Source organism: Cystoisospora suis, assembly GCF_002600585.1.
Source record: "Cystoisospora suis strain Wien I chromosome Unknown contig_1206, whole genome shotgun sequence".
In the NCBI taxonomy this organism is placed as follows: domain Eukaryota; phylum Apicomplexa; class Conoidasida; order Eucoccidiorida; family Sarcocystidae; genus Cystoisospora; species Cystoisospora suis.
This window is the reverse complement of record NW_027154007.1, coordinates 3,823-23,062: the sequence shown is the minus strand read 5'-3', so window position 1 is coordinate 23,062 and position 19,240 is coordinate 3,823. Positions and strand designations below refer to the sequence as shown.

Here is a 19,240-nt window from a genome sequence, read left to right as displayed (position 1 = left end):
AATGATCCCGTGTACGCTAGCACATACAAATCTCCTGCTCCCACGGGGAAAAAGCTCCCCGGGAATTCCACCGGATTCCCCTCCAAGCGAAAACTGACAAATGCAACAAGGCACCTCCGCGGTTTCGAGGCACGTTCTTTGTTCTAACTTCAGTACGTTCTTCTTCTCGCAACTGAGGCTAGCCCCCAAATGCCTCATTTGCGCTGCCTTGATGCCTGCGAACGCCTTGTACAAGACAGTCCTGCTTCCGTGTTTTCTCTGCGGGCGCGGAGACTTGCGTCTCCGGGTTATTTTCTTGACCTCATAAAGGGCGTCTTCGGGTGTCGGACCTACAAAAAGGTCGTAATGTGTCCAGGTCCCCATTCCACGGATACTGTACTGACGTCTTCATTATAGTTTGCAACTGAAGTAACAACCGACTGCTGTTGCTAGACGAGACTGTATGTTGCTCATCTTTATGCCTCCCTTGGCTCGTTAGGTTAAACTAATCTTTCTGGATAGTTCGTCCCTCTCTGGTAAAAATTTGAAAGCAGACCACAGTAGCTGTGTTGTCTCCCCAGCCGCTTCCTCAAATACAGGCCGGACGGGAGAACGTTCTGTTTTGACTTTGCGAGTGCGCGCGCACGGAGGGGACAGGAGAAGGAATCACAGACCACGAGGCAAGAGACGATCACCAAAGTGTGAAGGACCTGGAGGACAATAGGACCTTTGCTGCCTGCGTCCTTGCCGGTCGCCGTTTGGCTCCTGTCTTTCTCCCTTTAGCGCGGTACTCTCCCCCTTCTCCCTTGTTAGCACCGATTTGGCTATTCCCCTGTTCTGTGCCGGCCTTCAGTCTGGTCCATTTCCTTCGTTAATCAGGATGGCCTGGGAGTGGTTTATTTCCACGTAGGGCCCCGCATCGTTAAGTTGTAGAACTATAGTTCAAACTCCCTGGTGACTTTCTCCGCCACTGTCTCCGTGTACACATCTGTTCAGATTGAGAATGCTCTCGCTTCTTTCTTCTTCATTACTGGAGAAAAATGTCTTCGAAAGCGTCTTTCTTTAGTCGGCTACAAGCCTCTGCAACGTCTTCCCCCTTACGCACCCTTCTTGTCTCCGCTACTGTCCTAAGCACAGCAACGGCGGTGTATTTGCTCGTCCGCCGTCTACGCCTCCAACGCATAGAGTCTCGTTCAACAGCCCCTCCGTCGGCCCGACCTACATCCCTTCACTCCACAGGGAATGCAAAAAAGAGGCACGCTGCTTCTTCATCTTCTTCCAACTCTCTCCACTCCTCGAGTAACGGAAAAGAGGAGGGAGAGAAGAAGGATGCAGAGGGAGAGCTTGATGCTGATTCCATCTTTATTTACTTTGGGAGCCAGACAGGGACGGCGGAGAGTTATAGTGAGGAACTAGCCAGCGCGATACTGGAGGAAGTTGAAGGAGTGAAGAGAGTCCCCGTCATTGATTTAGAGGTAGGTGTCTCTTTCCTTCCTGTATGCAAGCGGCTTTTCGAGTATTTTCTGTGCTTCGCTTGTGGGCATGATGGTCCCAGCTCTTGTGAGTGTCCCTATGTATGTGTACATACGCTCATGTTTCTCCGTAATACGCCGTGCCGCACGAATCTAGCGACTGCTCCGCTCTCCGAGAGACTCCACCAATAAGCACTGAGAGATTTGTCAAACGGGCGGATATGCATGCCCGGCTTCCCAGCACGCCAACCCAGGTAGAGAGTAGCGTGTAAGCATGTTACTAGATGTCTAGGCGAATTCGTCTCCATCTCGTGACTACGTATGTATGTATGTACCTGTGTGTCTTACTCATGCCTATACGTAGCGTAGCTTGAACAACGTGAAGTAGGATATGTTGCATGTGTCCGGGGGGTTCGGCAGGACTTCGACGCAGAGAAGTTTCTCAAGCAAAAGTTCAAAATTCTCGTCGTGGCCACCTGTGGCGAGGGAGAGCCGACGGATAATGCGCGTGACTTCTTTGCGTGGGTAAGTCTTCCCCCACGCCGCTTCTTAGATACTATCCACTTTCATGGCTGTCCGTCTCGATATGTGTGTATTGTGGGAGAAAACAACTCGACATGTGTTCTGCTTACACACGACAAAAGAGACACTCTGATATTACTTGTCGATTCATCATGCATGCACCTTCAACAGAAGTCTCAATAAGATCAAGTACTTCTTACTCATGACAGCTGGTTTTCACTTCCTAAGTGTCTGGTTGTCTCTCTTTGTTTTCCCTAGAAAGGGAGTTGTTACTTTTGGCTCTAGCTTTCCGTAATCCTTTCTTGTTGACATCTGTTCGACTACTCGCAAACCCATACGTTTAGCCTTTATTGGATCTAAACTGAAGTCTTTGAGATCGATTCAAGCATGCACTGAAATTTCTGGTGTACTGCAAGGGAGAGGAAAGGGTAGGAGGCTTGTTTTCTTTTTTCAAGTCCCCCGTCCACGACTTTTTGCTTCGACAGTTTCCTCAGTAATGCTGATGTGGATAGCTATCGATCTCCACGTCCTCTGGTCCCAGCTGTATTGACAAGGGGTAGTATGAGACGTTGGTCTAAGCTTGTTGTCTTTTTAGCGATCGCTGGTGCTCCGCTTTTCTTTGGAAAAGACTAAACGCGCTTTACGAAACCCATTCCTTTCCTGGCCCTGTGATATGCCGTTCAACAGAGAAGTGAATTGACATTTGTTTGTAGTTTGGTGCTTGTTTGTTCTCTGTATGCTTTGATGCTCTTTAGTTGAAAGACTATGCCCACAGCTGTGAAAAAAGCGCGACCGCTGAAGCTCTTTCGTCTTCCCCTCGCATGCGTGGATTTGCAGCAGTCTTTGGTTTCGGAAATCGAGAGTACGAACACTATAATCGCATGGGTAAACGAACACATAAACTGCTTCACAAGATACACAAAGCTCAGCGTGCAGCTTTTTCATCGCAAGAAGGAGACTCTCCCTCGATTGGTTCATCTCAAGTGAAAGATGCTAATACTACTACTCCTTCAGTCTTTCAGTTGCTTTGCCCTCTTGGACTCGGTGATGGCGCCGGAGATCCCGACGCTGACTTTGCTCAGTGGCAAAGAGAACAATTGCTTCCAAGGCTACAGCAGGTTTTCTCGGGAGGGCAGGGAGAAGCTTCTCCTAAGACAGACGAAGTGTCTTCTTATCCCTCCTTAGTTGCCTCAGAAGGTTCGCTTGTTTCAAGTCCACCTATGAGTCCTCTACACTCTCAGGCACTCCCAAATGGTCAGTCTATAGCTTCTGGCCTAGTAAACAAGGAAGGAGACGAGACAAAACTTGAAGAAAGGCGGATTGATGGCCAGGGTGAGGTAAAGGCATTTACATCATTTGAAAGAGGGGGAACATCTGAAAGCTTGAATGGACCAACTGCCGACCAATTTTTACTTGGGACATCACGATCTGGTTCAGGTGCAAGCGCGATATTTGAAGAAAATGGTAAGTCACAGAGTATGCTCTCACTGTTTCTTGTCAAGAGTTGTTTGGTGTCGGAAGATTCTTATAGCTCCAGTCCACTACGTGATGTTTGCACTGGAGTAAAATAGGGACTACAAGGATGGAGAACGGGGGGGGGAGTGTGTTGTTGTCCGAGAAGTGTCTATGATGAAGGGAGAAGCTCTGTGAAAGAGGCTGTCCAATGCTACAGCATACTTCGTCTTAGTTGATCTTACAGGGCTCGGTACACGACCAGCATTGTAACTGCATTCTGTCAGTAGCGGGGGGAAGCGACGGGGAAGAGAGGGTTTACAACACCTTACGGCTGATCGTGTTCTTGATTGGTGTCTCCACAGCTGACAAAAAAGCTGCTTCATACTATACTCGGTGCGTCCCAATGATATACATGGTGAGACAGTCGCTTGGGCTGAAAGAAAAGCTAGGCTTACTTTCGGCAAGGATGTGCTTGCATCGAGCTATACGGCCCGGCGGTTTAAGACGAGAGAGAATAGAACAGTAGAAATCCGAGAACGAAGCAAGTCTTTCAGCGTGCGCATTCAGGATTGTTCCGCTTATAGTGTTCTCCCTATCATTTGTCGTAGCGTGTATTGCTTACGTCACCAAGAACACGTCCTGGTTCTCAAACACGGACCCCTCCTACAGTACAAACACCTCATTCCCTCTATAGGGTCTTCGGGGATGGATGAATGACCATCTCGTGCACGACGGTCATGTTGTAAAACTTTCTCTTCACCCTGTCCCCTGTCTTCTTTGCGATTGATCTGTTTTTTTTAGTGGCCATCGAGAGAGCGAAAAAGAAAGTGGGTATGTGGGTACGAAGACGTAAGTCTCTCCTCTCTTGTTGTTTTTCTTGCCTTTATCGTATCGATCAAAGGCAGATATATAGATGGACAATGAATGATGCTAGTCTGGTCGATACAATCGCTTCTCACGCTGACGACCCTCTTAGGAGGTCTGTATGAAGAATAGCTAACTCACTCTACGTACTGGATTTTCAGCAGTGATGATGGTTAAGGGAGAAAGGCAGATATACGGAGAACGCAACGTCTCGACGTAGCCTGCCTTATCCGGACTGGTAGTATTGAGCATCCCGGTTGCATGGTGGAGTGATATACTTACGCCGGAATCCGATTGTGTTTTTTTCTCTTTGTCTGCGGTAGTATTAGAGCTACCTGGAAAGTTCAGTCTCTTCGAAGAGCGAAAGAACGACAGCGTCTGCTGAATAAAAGGCCCCATACTCAACTGCATGTGCAGTTTCTACCCAATTCAAGTCTGTCATTTTCCATATGTTTTGATCTCCTCTAGATACCGAAGAAACATTTCGCCTTGCAGTAGGGTCTTCTATTGCTGTTCTGTTGGCTGAACACCAGCGAGTGGAAGCTCGTATACTCGTACCTATGACAACGTCCAGAGGTAATTCTTTACTAGTCTCCTCTTCCTCGTCAAATTCTGTCCCTCATGATAAGAGAACGAAAGAGAGAATCGATACCGAGGGCTTGAACAGCAATGGCGACGGGCGCAGCTCGACTTTGAAGAAGACTTTTTGGGATTATTGTCGACTGCGACAAACTCCACAAGGTGTGAGCGCTAAGTTCTTTTTCAATATGCAAGAAGCTCCAGTTCGACGAGTTGAAGAGCTACGACAGAAGCCTAATGTCCGAGCTTCATGGCCGTCCTCTTCATCTACAGATGCTTCGTCGTCGTCTCCAGCAAGTTCCACAGAGTCACAAGGACGGGAGGATGATAAGGCGACAGCTAAGGAAGAAAGTACAGTGGAGGTGGAACTAGATCTTACAGAACTTCCTAGTATTCAATATCGTGCAGCAGATACGATGTACTGCCTTCACAGGAACAGTCATGAAGAGGTACGTTCAATGTTGAGTGAGGAAGAACCAGGAGAGGGCATAGGCAATTCACTGCTGCGGAAGCTGTTAAAGCCCAGAAGGTTTTGTGCTCCTTGATCATCTAAGGAGCGTGGATAGTTAAGCATTCAGCTGGAGAGGTCACTGGGTATGCAGCCCAGCTGGTTTGCTACAACGTAGGTACGGTGGAGCTATATGTCATACCCTGTTCTTCTCTCAGTATATGTGAATGCAGTGGTTCTATCGTGACATTCTTTAGCTCCTCTTCTTCATTTTACTTGGCCGTTATTGTGAGTTGGCAGTCTCCATCCTTGCTGGGTTCCGAGCTACGTGTCAGGAGAGCTTCGCTTTTTGTCGATCCATGAGCTCGATGTTTTCTTGTAGATGACGACGAAAGGTTCCGGGATGCCCAGCCCTCTTCTTTCGAGATGAGGAACAGAACATCCAGAAGAAAAGACGCATGCCTTTTCTTCTCTGATGTCTTTGTTTTCCAGATCAGTTGGTGGCATGAGTTCCTCGGCTTTAAGGATCAAGGTATATCACTATCGGATTATCTCCACTGGCTACCTGGCCCAGACGCTCTTTCCTCTTCTTCTTCCTCATCGTCTTACGCTGTCCCCTTTCCAACTCCATGTACAGTTGAGGTGAGCAGGGTTACCGTCACGGAGTTGTCTACACCTCCGGTTTTTTTGTTGTTGTTATGAAGAGCGGTGACAGGATCGAAAATAGTCTCTTCCTGGTCACTACAACAAAGCGGATGACATGTCGTTACTAGCTAGATATATCTGTACTGCTCCACGTACGGAGAGAGGTGCATTTCTATTGTGTAGCGAATGAGATGCATGCGCCTAGGCAAGAAACAGATGACTAGTCTAGAGGATGCTATCAGCATATCTCTGATTATATGACATCAGTAGAAACTACGCTTCTGACGGATGGTTCAGCCACCCGCCTCGACGTGCGTCCCTTTCCGGGAACATTCCGACCTGTTTATGGATCTCATGTGCTATTCCTCTGTTTCACGAGCACTGTTTTGCCTGTGTCTCTTGGGGCCCCGTTTACTTTTGTCCAGTCTCCGGAGTCCTCTCTTGCTCTCCACTGAATTCCGGGCGACGGGTAGACCCATGGTTTCTTAGGTCTGCTTTGTATTCACGTATGCATGTTTCTTTACGCGTATGCGTAGATATACACGGTAACTGACTGAGGCATACAGGTACCTGTACGGTCACTTCTATACCAACGCAAAAACAGATCTTGTATGTAGTCTTTTCCCTGCTCTACCTACGTATGCTCATCTTATGAAGTATGTCTACACTGTACTTTCCATTGTAAACACTTTACAGGAGGCTCTCGGGTATTACTGCAATCTAACGGGACAACTCCCTAAGTTTGCTCTTTCCTGTCTTTCTCTGTGGATCACCGATCCTGACGAAAGACGGCAGTGGCTTTTTCTTGTTTCTGAACATCACGTGAGTCTGATCGACAGTCGTACTACGTGTTCTGTATAGCATTTTTGCTTAGTCGTATACATAGAGAACTCACGTGTACAAATCACGAGAAAGCTATCTTTTCTTGATCTGTGTCTGCATGTATCTACGACCACACCAAAGTATAGGATTCCGGGAGGGTGCCTTTAGCTCTACGATCTCGACATGGGGGTGGGGAGTTGTTTTTGCATGCAGCAAATAGATATTTTTTATCTGGCTAGAGTGAAGTGGCATGGGTCAGAGGTCTCGTTTCAGAGATATCACGAACAAAAACAGGAGGAGGAAGCCAAGGAGAAGGAAGCGGCTGTTGGGTGTCAACTCTATGCGGGGTGACATGGCGATCTATTCCAGTAGCCGAGTAGACGGTCGTCCTGGGAACTTTCTTTTCTTTTTTGCTTCTCGAGGAATCGATCCAGTGCTTCGTCGTGCCATGTCCTCCATATACATCTATATGCCTGTATTCAAATTCGGCTTCAACAGCGTATGCGTGAGGCTGCTTATGCTAAAATGAGCGAAGTCCGCGAAAGATAGATTCAGGGTGCCTGTCCTCTTTCTTTTTGCTCTTCTCTTTCCAGCGAGCCTGTTCGATCTTTGAATCGTGCATCAAAGTGCCGCAGCTGTCTTTGCGTGATCTTCTTCCAGTTCTAGCACCGTCGTTTAAACGCCCCGAGATTCCGATTTTTCATCTAGAACAGGAGTCTGAAAAGACTTCGACGCTGCAGAGAATGGAGAATGACGGAGACGAAGAATCAGATGACAACATTATGAATAAACGCGAACTGGGTCTTGTCCTCTCGCTTCTTGCCTTTGTGCATTTCCCACGAGCCTATACCATTGCATCATCTCCCTTGCAGATTTCTAAGGAGATGGGAATCCGCACTGTCTGTTTATGTGTGGGGTTGGTAGCGGAGCATCGAGATTCCCTTGAGGCATCGATTCATCGCCTTCAAGAAAACGGTAATGTGATACACAACTGTCTTTAATTTGTTTCTCCAAAAAAGAATGAATGGTCACGGCCACTACCACAACCACCGTACCTCATGATCCATAGCACTCTTTGAATCATTGGCTACGTACCGGCTGTGAAGCCGCAGAAATCTCCTTGCACTATGCTTTGTAGCTTTTCGGTCGTAGACAAGAGCAAAAGAGAAAAGGTTCTGATTGATTGCGTGGCTGCTCATGGTGGATCGATGTATGCACCCCAAGCCCCGCATTCACAATGAAGCCACGTTTGTATTGAATAAAACTCTACCTGTTTCGTGAGGCGTGTGATCTATTGTTCTTCTCCCGCACGCAGGCCTAAAGTGTTTCTGGAGTCCTATCGCATCTCAGCAGCCACGGACCATGCTACGACAAGACCAGCGACTGTTTCTCGGAGCGTGTTCATCGTATTTAACAAGACAACTAAAGAAGGGAGACTATCTGCAGATACTTGTCAAACCTTCTTCTTTTAGACTTCCTTCGAATGTACGCACACCCGTCATCATGGTCGCCGCGGGCACGGGTAAGGCGATAGATTCAAGTGTCTATGCAAACCTCAATGGATGTCTCTGCACACAGGACAATGTGTGTTCGCACCGGCGGATTTCAGGTTGACGAGCAAATTATCGTGATCTCTCTTTTCAAGACGCTACAAGGTCTCCACCCCCCTGACAGTGTGTGTGTGTGGGGTAGACGAGGTTTTGTATTGATAAACATGTCGGTGTACGCCTGGTGTATAACGGAATCTCAGGGGGGCAGCGTTGTATGCATCTCTCTAGGTAGGCACAACAGAAACATTCGTGAGGGAACTTTCTCAGAGGCAGGTATTGGAATACCTGTTATACATAGGCAGGATTTCTACACGAACATCTGATATGTATACCTAGAACAAGTGCATGGGAAGAAAAGAAGATATCTGCTCTAGTTCGGGGTGGAATTCGCGTCTCAAGGATACCATGTTGGGCAATGAAGTTTACAGTGTGGACATATGTGTATGGTTACAGGGTATTGATAGGGGGTTATTTCTTTTCTCTGTGTTCTGCTATCTTGGTGTTCTTTCGCGGGTGTTCAGGAATCGCTCCTTTCATTGCTTTTCTGCGGGAACTCGAAAGTCGCGGAGGATGGGGTAGCAGCGTTGTTCTTTTCTTCGGGTGTAGGCGAGAAAATGAGGATTTTCTTTATCGAGATCAACTACTTGAGCTAGCTGGAGAAAAGAGAACTTCCGAGCATGGAAAGAGGAAGGATGGCAAATCCAACGCTAAGAACGGAGCGCCAGTTCTCACTCATCTCTTCTGCGCGTTCTCTAGACAACCGGGTGTACGTGGTCTAATTAGTCTCAGAGCCTTACACCATCATCAGTTGAGGGAACGTCGTCTGACCGATCTATTGCAAGTATACGATTCTGTGTCGCCATAGGTCTACCACCTTGGATGGTACATCGAGGGAGTGTTTGCTCACGCAGATATAGACTGTACAGGTTGGTTACCTCGTGCATGTACACTTTCCACACTTCTTCATATGTCTGCACGCAGACACGTAGGTATACGGACAGCGTCACACACGCCTGCGCTCCGTATGAATATTGGTTTCAAAAGTAAATTTCTGCGCACACACGTTACAAGGACAAATATATCTATATATATATACATATACCTTGCACCCTCGTGTACTTGTTTATTACAAATATATATAAAGGGAGAGGGAGATGCACAGATGGATCTATTGACTAGTAGAAAGTTGAGCGGCGAACAACAGCAGCTATGTGGTGAGAACGACGACCGGGGGCGGTTGTTCTCGCAGATGGTTCGTACCTGGAATGGATAGGGTTAAACGCGAGGGATATCAGCTCTACATACATATACCTTCTTTGTTTCACTTACTACCGATATGCATTATGGTGTGGCAACTCAATCGAATCGTAAGAAAAACGACGAGCTGCGAACTCTCTGACTGTCGTTATAAGTCTCGTTTTTCTCCAAGCGAGGGGCGATGGTCTTTCATGGACTACTAAGGTAGATACAAGTAGGTACACAGCTTAGCACATGAGTGTAGCTAGCACGTGACCTGTGGTGGCTGAGGGTTGCTGCTGGCGGAGTTAAGATCGGCAGTTGACAACAGTGGGGAATGTATATATTTGGTTTGGAGTTGCTTGTTTTGTCTGTTTATGTTTTGCACTGCCCAGCAACGACGAGTGTATGTACAGGACAAGTTACGCGAAGAAAAAGACCTCGTCTGGAAGCTACTACGGGAGGAGCAGGGTAATCTTTACATGTGCGGGTAGGTTGAGAACTCACAAAACTGTGAGAAAAGCAAGAACGAAACCATGTGGGTGATCGTTATTTCCGGGCCGTCCGCTTACAGCATCCTGTAGGAAACACCTGCTTCTTTGAACGCCCCAGGGGCGCTATGATCGAACTCGGTTTTCACAGTACCTTTCATGGTGACCTGTATGGAACGTAGTAGACGCGCAGGCGAAACCCTTTCCGTTTGGAGAGAGTGAAAGAAAACACCGGATCTTGCACATCTAGACTATCCATTCAGATGCGCTTCAACTATGATTATGACTTTCGCTTTTCCTTGTGCTCGACTTTACTCTATCGGGCTGCACGTGGTCGCATGCTTATGACTGTGTTTCTTACGTGAGGGGCGATGATGAAGGATTTGGTTTCTACTGTAGGGAGTCTGAAGAAGGTAGAAAATATTGTTCTACATTGTCGGAGCGTCAGAGTGCGATGACCGTACAGGCGAACCGCAATGGCTGCAGGAGTGACAGAGGAGCTTGGTCGGATCGCGAGAGAGAAACTGGGTGGCGAAGAACAGGGTTCTGCGTTCATACATGATTTGAAACACAGTGAGTGCTCTCCGCTTCCCTATTGTTTTGAAGACATATGTACATCTGTGCTGAAGGTGTGTATAGCTCAGGTACTCATGCGTCTGTTCTCATAGCGTAGACGGTGAAACGTGAGAGATAAAGACTTAGACAAATGCAGGCAGAGGCATAAGAGGAGTCGAACCCACGTAGGAGGATAGAGAATATGTAGATATATACATGTACGCTGCGCCGTCACTTGCACGATGAGAAGTGAAGCTAGACAGAAGGTAAAGATCCTTTGGCTTCTCTCTGAATTCTAGGCTGCAAGCGTGGATCCTGTCGCCATCAACTGCTCTCTCTCTCTCTGGTTCCCCCTCCTCTCTTCTACTCCCCCCCAGTGGTTTATCCAGGCTGCTCTCTATCGTCTCCGCCTCCATCTTAAACGCTACGTCCACGCAGCCAAGTGAGGCACCACCATGTGACTTACTTTTCTTTGTCGCTTCGGCTTTCTATACAAGTCCTGCTCCTTGTGTGCAGCGAGGAGGTCTATCTCCTGCCTTGGACTTAGCTCAGGAGTGACGAACTAGCCACCCACATACACACAGTGGACAGAGTTCATTTGCACGTAAGACAGGAACGGCGTAGCCAGCGCGTATGATGGTAGCATACCATAGCCGACTGCGGTAGATTGAGTGCTTTGTTTCAGGTCATCGAATCATTGAGGAGGTTTGGGCGTAAGGAAAGCTTTTCAAGCTTAAGCAGACAGGCTCTTCAGTGGGTCGCCCGGTCGCATGTAGGAGCAAAGAACAATTATCGGACTTCGATGTCAAGGAAACTTCAAGCAGACGCCTAAAAAGAGAAAATTCGACGTAGCTCTAGCTCTGTGGTTTTGTTCTCGCTTCTCAAATCCGGACAGAGAGGAACTCTGCTTGAGATTATAACCCGACAAAAGTAATTGAGATAGCGATGAAGATTGCAAGGTGTTGTGCGTTTGTCCAGAAGGAAGGAGAATGTGCTGGTGTATCGAAAGTCCCATTTGTTCATGGTCTTTTCTCCAGCCGGCTTTGAACCAAAGGCTGCACAGTATCACTAGTTGTCATAGCCGTTTATAACTGCGGATAGTCTTATGATGATCTGCCGTATACATGGCAACCGACGTGCCTATATATTATGTCTCCATCCTATACGAGGATCTACAGTAAGTATTGTACTTGGTTCCTGGATCACACTGATGAAGCTCTATCTGAGCTCCGGTTTTCCTCCTTTCAAAGGAATCCTAACAACTGTGCTTTCTCCAAATCCCAATACAAAAGTCTCTTTTCTCCGAATGAAGATCGTCTTGTGATTCTCTCGAGAAGAAGCAAACCAACACCTCACTTACGGATCGGCAGATTTGGCAGTGACGTCTGTGTTGACGCGCCTCCATGATTCGTATCTGTCTTCTGGCGGAGTAAGAGGAAGGAACCGACTTTCTCTACTGCAACCACTTCGAGTGTAATGACACTCCGGGATTTTCTCCTAAGTAAAAGCTCGGTTACTTTTGACGGGAACTCCGTCTGTTCTGTATCTACCGTGGCAGGAGCTCTAACGCTGAAAAGTTAAGAAGGGACGTCGTGATGCCTTCCCACGAAACTCCAAACATCCTGTTGGTCTGTCATCATTGTATAAACAGCCTGTGTCACTCACTCGTTTCACACCTTCGCACCCTCAGTTTGTAGACAGACAGTGACGCATCTCAAGTAGAAGATGAAATGCCGGAGCTTTCTTTCTTGACAAGTGTGTCGATGTATTCATATAAGAAAGCCAGACGATGATTTCATTCCGAAGAAGATTCGCTTTTTTTGAGCACCAGGAAAAATTCAACGTTACCTTTCCTTCCTTTTACAGTGGAAGGACGACAAATAACCTCTTGACAACGAGGAAGATTTGTAGAACAGAAATTCCTGACTTCCTGGAGAACTCTCAATCGAATGCCCGCATCCCGAATGACTCCACTGAAACGAGAAGCCTCCGCCTAGTGAAGAAGAAGAAGCATCAGGAGCAATAGAGAAAAAAAGAGTAGACAGGAAGGAACTTAATGAACGTGAAGAGTGACAGTCATATCTCAGGGGCGACGAGCCAAGAACAAGGCAAAGCAGCCTGATCACACACTTGTGTCAGCAGCCAGAGCTGTAGTGTAGCGATGCGCGATAACGTATACGCATTCTATAGCATGTGTTCTTTGGCCATCAAAAGCAGACGGCGCGGCTGTCGTCAAAGAAACAGAACAAAGTTTGTTGTCACAAGGTACGCAATCTCTTCGATTTGCTTCTGTTCCTGAAACCCTTCCTACCTGCGCCATTGAGCAGAATGCACTAACCTTCAAGTAACCTGAAGTCTAGGATATGATAACCTACACAAGAAGACTACACCGTGTACGTGAAACACCGAGTACTCGACATAAAAAAACGCACAAAAGCATGCTTGAAGAGCTGCTTCGTGTCTGCAACACCCGAGCACCGCAGTACTTCTTCTTGTGTACAAAGAGATGCCTGCATCTCTTGCACAAATAGAACGCTGCAGCATTGCCTAAGAAAGTGATCATGACGGCAGTCACGCAAAGGAACAGACGTGTGCGACTGTACAGAAAGCTCCTCCAGCTTCTGCAGACCTGGGCGACTCCAACTGACTTGCTGTAGAGCTTGCTTTCCACTCAGGAGGAAAAAGCTTAGTGACACAGCAGTGAAGAGCGCCTCCCCGCAAAAGACATCAGCCGGGTGGAGAGAACCTTCTCCTTACAGGGGTCACTTCGAACTGTGGCTTGACAAGCCCGATTAGGAAGCCTCCAGGACGTACGAAACCCCAGACGTTCTGAAGTACTTCCGAGAGACAAAGAAAAAGAGACCATCAATAACGGTATAACAACCTTTGCAGATTGACACTGCTGAAGTCCTGTTCGTTTTCTCCCCCTGCGGCGTACTTGCATTTATTAATGCGTATCAAGATGTGAGACATATTTCGAGGTAGACAGGTTGTGAGATGGCCTACTGAGTGTCTCTAGCTATAAATCATGAAGACTCCGTGGACATCAAAGCAAGCTGGACAGTCTCAGTTCAACCGACGATGCTGCCACCATGTTTGTGTGTGAAAGCCGCATGGTAGAAAAGTGAAGTTTCTCGTTGTGATGTCCGATGAATCGAAGGACCCTTCTATCAGTCCTATGGTAACGAACGCCCTCCGTCCCGACGCGCACAGGAGTCCAGGGGTAGTTTGAAGGACGCAACACTCGCATTCAAAAACACAAAAGAAGAAGGCACAAAACAATATCTGGGGTATGCACTCTTGTTCGATGCTTGGAAGTCTCTGCATGGGACTTTGTATCGGATGCGTTTGGGGAGTCAAGGGCCTTTCAAACTCAAACACGTAGAATGAAAAGTCCTACATTGAACACTTAGTACTCTTCTTACCTTTCTTCAGAGAGATGAAAGAGAGATCAACGAGCACGACGTCAAAAAATCCTCGCCTGTCATATACCTAAACGTGCATACACACTGTTTCAAACAGTTGTCTTGAAGCTCTTTGTCCATAGAGACGTTTGCTGATACTGACAAGAAGGAAATGACGACACTCTCATCATATGGCTTAAGTTTGTCTACCCACATCGGGGCAGACGCTGCCAGAGGAGTAACCTGTAGACAGTCTGACACCCTCATACAAGAAACTGATCTTTAACCACACACATACACGCACGTACGCACTTTGTCACAGGTCGGACAGGTGTGGCGTGAAATGGCTAAACACGTTTTCGACTGGATACTAACGACCCCCAGTGGCCTCAGAGATCAAGTGTACGTTGAGCGCACCTTCGCTCCATGTTTTATCCTCTTACAAAGAGGCCGTCATTCGACAGCAAACAACAGGAGCTTCACGTACCGTATGCGATTTACATCCTCGGCATTTCTGCTGAACGAAGGGGGGGGAGAAGGGACGGAGCCTCTCAGACTTCTTGACAATCCGACAGCGTATGAGCATGTGGTATCACATGCATATATAACTATACAGATAAGGGGGCTTGCTGGCTTAAAGTGTACTAAGCAGTTGCGCCTACGTCAGCTCCAGAGAGATCAACAGTGAAAAAGTTTGCCGCAAGAGCAGTGTGAGAGCACCAAGGCTGATTCTACCGACCAATCTGCGCAAGGCTGGTTTTGAATACTTGGTTTAAAAAAGTGAACACACCAGCAGGCCTGCTAAGGTCGCCGATGCCTCCAGATATCATATGAAGAAAAAGGACGTTTGGATCACGAAGAAACACGGGAATTGTGTGAGGAGGACAGGAAGTACGTTCTCGCCAGAGACATACGGACGGCTACCCGTCAAAGGGTTGACTTTGAGAAAACATTTCACAGACACGCAGGCATCTCAACTCTTGCAAGCCGAAGGGTGCCAAAACCAGTGAATGGAGCAATTTCCTTGTAGAAGTTTCATTTGTGTATTAAGCATAGCCAGAGAACAAAGCTGTCAAGTGACTATCCTGACTAGGTAGACGTGTACAAAGGAAGTGAAAGCTCACCGAGCGTTCAAACCTTCGTGGACAACGACCCTTGGGTCCTCGCGTAGCTTCAAATGTAGCTCGCCTTTCCCTACATCAACGCAGAAGACCTGTCGAGCTCCCCTGAAAACACGTCACAAGAAAACATGGGACCACGTAACGACCATGTTTCAAGAGAAAGCCGCATTCTGCCTGTGGAAACAACTTGAACTGATGGGTCAAGTAGGCACGAACTGTACAGGGCTTGATGTTCTCTTCTGATTGCATTGAGATTCAACAGTGTCTCTTTCTCACAACGGAATACCACGAGATCCGCGGTGTCTCTAGGAATTTTTACCTTTGCAGTACGCAGTCAGTGAAGCCTCCTGTAGAGGAGCCCACATCAAGAACAACTTTGGATTGAAACGTCAACAAATCTTCATACACTTCCGCCCCTGTCTGTGCCTTGTCTTTCTCGATCGGAGAAAGTCTCCCTTTCTCGTTCTCGTTTGTTTTCTCCAAGGAGCCTCCAGTCCCATGCTGATTCTCCTCCATGCTCCGGTGCCCAGAAAGGCAGCTTCCGTCTACCGTAGAATCTACTTGCTTCCGGATAACCAGCTGTTGGCGCGCATGTGTCAGGTGCTTTCTGTTGTTTCCTGCCTGCTTGGATTCCCTCTTCCTCTTCTTCTTCTCGGTGTCTTCTCCCTTCTCCTCCTTCGCTATCTTAGCCTTTGCTTGAGCAGCTTCGCTGCCCGTCACAAGCGCTTGTAGCTCCGCAGGTGCGCTAAGTTTTCGGCCCGTGGCATCCGGATCCAAAGCCGCGCTCTCTTGCGACTCGTTACTTCTCCTGCTGTTTTCGAGCTCTCTCCATGAATCATTCTGTCTTGACGTCGATCTGCATATGCTCCTGTCTTCAGCGTATTTCGTCTCGAAACTGTCTTTGTGAACACAACCCTCGTCTTCCCACACCATCGATGTAAGCACGCCTTCCTTCTCAGAAACTTGATGATTGACATTAGGAGAACAACTTGTGAGAGTGTGAGTAGAAGGAGTGACAGAAGAAGATCCACACCCAACAAGAGAAGATAAGAAAGTGTCTAACTTCTCGCCCGCTCTGTTCACAAATCTTGGGCGAGGCTTCAACAGGATCCTCAACGACGCGGTATCAGAAGATCGGAAAGTTTCCCCGGCCTTGGTGAGAAGACGATATTTGCCTGGGAAGAGGACAGCAAGCGACATGTGAAGACAGATAGTGTTTTGAAGCGCAGTAGACTGAGGTAAGTAAGGTAAGGTCGTGTCTCGAATCTCGAAGGATTGGAGACGTCACGTAGAAAGGTACCTACCCAGGTCCTGTGTCTTCATTATACTAGAAATTGCTGTGCTAGCAGTCCTTAATCTCAAGACGATTCACTTGCCAAGGGAGTTGAGAGAAGGTATTGAACTTGTTATACCCCCAAGGCAAATGTGAGGGATGGAACAATCGCACCACAAGTGGACCGGACAGTAGGCGGTTTTTTTCGCGTTCTTTTCTCTAGCCTATATTCATAGTCACTGCGTCGGACTTCCAAAGACAGAAAGTCTCCTTTCTCGTGGCTGGTACGGCAATATCAAGTCCATTGTATGGCGCCAATTCCGATCCTTTAGTACTCATGTACGTAGAGACACATGATGTGTACATACACATAACATGATAGACGGGTGAGTATCTATATGTATACCCGTATCCACTCTGTTTATATCAGGCGGAGAGGAGAGATCAACTACTGCTGCTTTTGTATTTCAAGAAAACGCCGGCCCAGCAGCCAACAAAAATCAGTGAAAACATGAGACGTGTCAAAAATTTGCAGAACGCGTTCGCTGAGGTAAGCGCCTGTCTGAAACACTGCTCCTCATGATGCAGTTCCTGTTAACACATGGGACCTTCTTCGTGTAAGCTTGACGGGTAACTACCCAGAAACACAAGGTTAACAACGGCAGCATTGTGGAGTTACACACGGCCAAAGGAGAGACGCACCACTTGACAAAAGTGTATGCCAAGCTTTCAAGGCATCTTCGTGACTCCCATTCCGTAGTGTCGACAGACTGCAATGGAGCTCTGCTGCGTTCTTGTCCCCTTCACCTTGATTTCCAAGCGACAAGTGCGACGAGCTACACTCACAGGTGCAGGATTCTTTGTGGGATAGACGACGGAGATCAGAGAGCAGCGATGGGGGAGAAAGTGAGGAGAAAAGCAGGCCTGTTTCTTCCCCCTGCTTCGTTCCACGAAACGTCGGAGACGACTCCGAGAGACCTGGGAAAACCCGGGGACGAACAGAAGAATACGATGAACCGCCAGGAGCGGCCGCAGATGCTGTTTCTTGCTTGTGAATCAGACTTACTGTGGGGAAACTGTCACAGCATTTGCCGCTGACTTCTGCTTTCTCCCTATCGTTTCGGCTCCTGATATCGGGTGCTTGGCTCTTCTGGGACACAAGCTTTCCAATCGAAGACCCTTGTGCTTTTTCACAGGGTGTCCGGACATCCTTTGTTGACGACGTGGATACGGCGACGAAGCCGAGAGCAATGAGAGACGCAGCCCCACTACGGGTCTCGGCGATGCCCCTGGATACAAGCAACTCATCTGCCCGGTGTTTGAGAGGGGAAGAACGACAAGGCGGACGAACTGCTCGCGTCCTCCGTTCTGAAAAGAGGCAACTACTACGATTGCCCTTCTCACTAGTTCCTTGCGGACTCAGCAAAATTGTGATGTAAAAGAGGAAGACCAACGGTTTTGCGGGCCCAAGGCCATCATGACTTGGAAAGTGCGGGAGCAGCTGCGACCGTAGATGAGAGAGAGGGAGAGATGGAGAGTAAGGCACCAACGGCAGCAGGGTGCGGACGAAGGCAGTCGAAGCCAGTTGTGAGGCAGAATCCGACACGAGAGGGGAGAGAGAGAGAAAGCCAGTACTAGAGGGAATGGAGGTGTCAAACAAGGAGGGACGCTCCACGCCGAAAACAGGACGCTGTGAGACCCCCGGAGACCTCGAATTCGAGAGACGACCTGTAACTGCCAAGGCGCCGAGTCCTCCCGCATGGAAAGAGCAAGAGAGTGGGTATAGAGAACCAGCTGAGAAACCCGAACTGTGGACGAAGCACGCGGCTTGAGAAGGCGGCTGCGGAAGGCGCAACTGCCGCGCAAATTTCACAAGCCTCTGCTGATTGCCAGCCTTCCTTGGCTGAGATGGGCTTCCGGCCGGAGAGGAACCGTGCACCGATTCAGGTGTCTGTACTCGTGGCCAGGGGTTCCGGTGACAGTTCGGGGAGAGCGCGCGCGAAAAGTGAAGGCACGACGGTGAAAGACCCCTGGCTGGGACAGCGCCGCTGGCTGGTCCAGGCAAACTAAAGAGGACGCATAAACCGCATATAAGTTGGGCACATGGCCGAATTTTAGAAGCCGGTGATGATAAGTGGGCACGGCACAGAGTACGAGTGATCCTTACAACGCGTCCCGCGTAAACGAGGCAGGACAAACAGTGACAGCACGGAAAGTGACAGCTGAGTATGAAAAACAACAAATGGATCATACCAGGAAGAGGTCGACAGAAAGCATATATAGAGCACAAGGCAGCAGTCTGTATATTCTTTCGATGGCACACGTAAGAGTGCAAGGCAGAGACACCCATCGGATCGTAACCTCTGCGCGCATGCGTCGATCCGCGTTGAAGGAACAGCATCAACTCATGTGTGCCACGCCGCGGGACCAACTGCGCCGAACGAAGGACTGTGAGTCGTTGCAAACGCAAATGAACGATGTTCGCAGACTACTGCTGCGGTACAAGATGCCTAAGGGCTTGTAAGGCACTCGTTCCATGCTGAGCAGTCACGTGTAATGGAAGTTTGCCGGTGTACAACATCGCCCACCTCGATGCGTACAAGAAATCTTACCTTCAACGACTATCCGGCACCAATCTGGATGAAAGCCAGGCTTGGAGCCTAGGGTTTAGCTAAAGGTGAACTGATTTCGTTTTCGCGAGTTGTGGCGCTTGCTCCGTACGGACGTGCCCGCGTCGGAGTGCATGCAAACCCGCTGAGCTTGCCTGCGCCGCTGAATCGGGTCCGCGGTGACTGCAGACAGGTCAGTGAGGATACTCGGTACA

At 48.4% G+C, this 19,240-nt stretch overlaps 2 protein-coding genes across 2 annotated transcripts; one reads left to right on the top strand and one right to left on the bottom strand.

The window, feature by feature from the left end:
* On the top strand, nt 1-11,778 carry CSUI_002843 (flavodoxin domain-containing protein). The gene is made up of 15 exons (XM_068063042.1): nt 1-152; nt 976-1,454; nt 1,872-1,976; nt 2,729-3,437; nt 4,230-4,277; nt 4,761-5,320; nt 5,812-5,961; nt 6,661-6,786; nt 7,380-7,761; nt 8,102-8,308; nt 8,858-9,102; nt 9,968-10,062; nt 10,530-10,636; nt 10,996-11,061; nt 11,304-11,778. Exons 2-14 carry the CDS (start codon nt 1,020-1,022, stop codon nt 11,037-11,039), a joined length of 3,213 nt encoding a protein of 1,070 aa, XP_067924984.1. The 5' UTR covers nt 1-152; nt 976-1,019; the 3' UTR covers nt 11,040-11,061; nt 11,304-11,778.
* Nucleotides 11,779-15,146: 3,368 nt separating this feature from the next.
* Nucleotides 15,147-18,481, bottom strand: CSUI_002842 (ribosomal rna large subunit methyltransferase j; the record flags this gene model as incomplete). Its single annotated transcript, XM_068063041.1, has 3 exons — nt 15,147-15,248; nt 15,463-16,318; nt 17,119-18,481. Coding segments are annotated over 3 exons (2,319 nt in total), but the record flags the coding sequence as incomplete, so codon positions are not given.
* Nucleotides 18,482-19,240: the final 759 nt, after the last annotated feature.